This window comes from Penaeus monodon, chromosome 28, assembly GCF_015228065.2.
Source record: "Penaeus monodon isolate SGIC_2016 chromosome 28, NSTDA_Pmon_1, whole genome shotgun sequence".
Lineage (NCBI taxonomy): Eukaryota > Metazoa > Arthropoda > Malacostraca > Decapoda > Penaeidae > Penaeus > Penaeus monodon.
In genome coordinates this window covers 13839175-13840526 of record NC_051413.1, presented here as the reverse complement: position 1 = coordinate 13840526, position 1352 = coordinate 13839175, and the positions used below count along the sequence as shown (strand labels likewise).

General features: G+C 48.6%; 1 protein-coding gene across 1 annotated transcript; it reads left to right on the top strand.

Annotated features, from left to right (window-relative positions):
• Positions 1-330: 330 nt before the first annotated feature.
• LOC119591048 (glycine-rich protein 5-like) lies at positions 331-1107 on the top strand. Its single transcript, XM_037939776.1, has one exon. It carries the CDS (start codon positions 331-333, stop codon positions 1105-1107), a length of 777 nt encoding a protein of 258 aa, XP_037795704.1.
• The last annotated feature ends 245 nt before the right edge of the window (positions 1108-1352 follow it).

Sequence of the window (1352 nt, the reverse complement as noted above, 5' to 3'; positions counted from 1 at the left end):
TGGTGATTATTTCAGCGAAAGACTAATAAAAAAAGGAAAAGGTAAAACATGTCGTTTCTTATTATCATTTACTAAAAAAAATCGATCTCTTGGCCACGTTTAAAGCGCGTTTCCCGGTGTCGGTGTCCCTGAGTTGTTCCTCCCCAGCTATATAAACTCAAGCGGAGTTGGTAGGCGGCATTATCATCTCTTTCCACAACCATGGTAGGAACACTCATCACCAAAATGATTTCGTGAATGAATGAGATTTCAGGTGCCTGTAATAAGTTTTCTGCAATTGTCTACCGGGAATGTGTATGCCATTAATGTTTCAATTCTTATTGTATGCATATGTCGTTTCAGAGACGAAGCATCGCAGCTGTTTTGGCTGTGCTGGCAGGTGTCGCTTACAGTGACGTCAGCACTAGCTACACTGCCCCAAGCAGTAACTTTGGTGGCGGTGTAGGATCCGTAGGAGGAGGCTTCGGTACTGGCGGCCATGGATCGTTCACTGGAGCTTCGAGCGGGGGCATCGGCGGTGGAGCGTTTAGCGGTTCTTCAGGTGGATCGTTTGGAGGTGCTGGTGGATCCGCTGGTGGAGTGAGTGCCACCTACAACGCACCCTCTAATAGCTTTGGAGGTTCTGGTGCCTCTGGTTTTGGCCGCGGTTCCGGATCCTTTGGTGGAGCCTCAAGTGGCAGCTTCGGAGGAAGATCCGCTGGTGGAGTTTCAGGTGAAAGAATTGGAGGTGGATCACTTGGAGGAGCCGCTGTTAGTGCAACCTACAACGCACCTAGCAATAACTTTGGAAGTTCTGGAGGCTTGACCAGCAGCGCAGGGTCCTTCGGCGGTGCAGGAGTGGGAAGCGGATCTTTCGGTGGAGCAGGAGTCACAGGTGGATCCTTCGGCAGCGGTGCTGGTGTTTCTGCTGGCGGAGTAAGTGCAAGCTACAGCGCCCCAAGTAATAACTTTGGAGCTTCTGGAGGCTCTGCAGGAGGACATGGCTTCGGAGGTTCATCTTCAGGCTTTGGAGGATCATCTGGAGGCTCCTTTGGTGCTGGAAGTTCCTTCGGAAGTGGACTGGGAAGTGCTGGCGTCTCCAATAGCTACAGCCCCCCACGTGGATAGGCGCTGTAGATTCCGTGTTTACATTGCTCATACGAATAAAAGCACTGTACAAATGAAAATTAATGGTCATTTACCTAAACGTTCCCTACTAAGCAAATGTAGCTCTTGACTACAAGCCATTTTTTTCTTTTCTTTTTAAGGTATTCCCGTGAAATTGCGCAACCATCTCCATCGGAGGATATTTTGCTTCTTAGTTCTAAATATCCGACAGAGGAAACTTATATTCCATTATATTCCATTGTGTA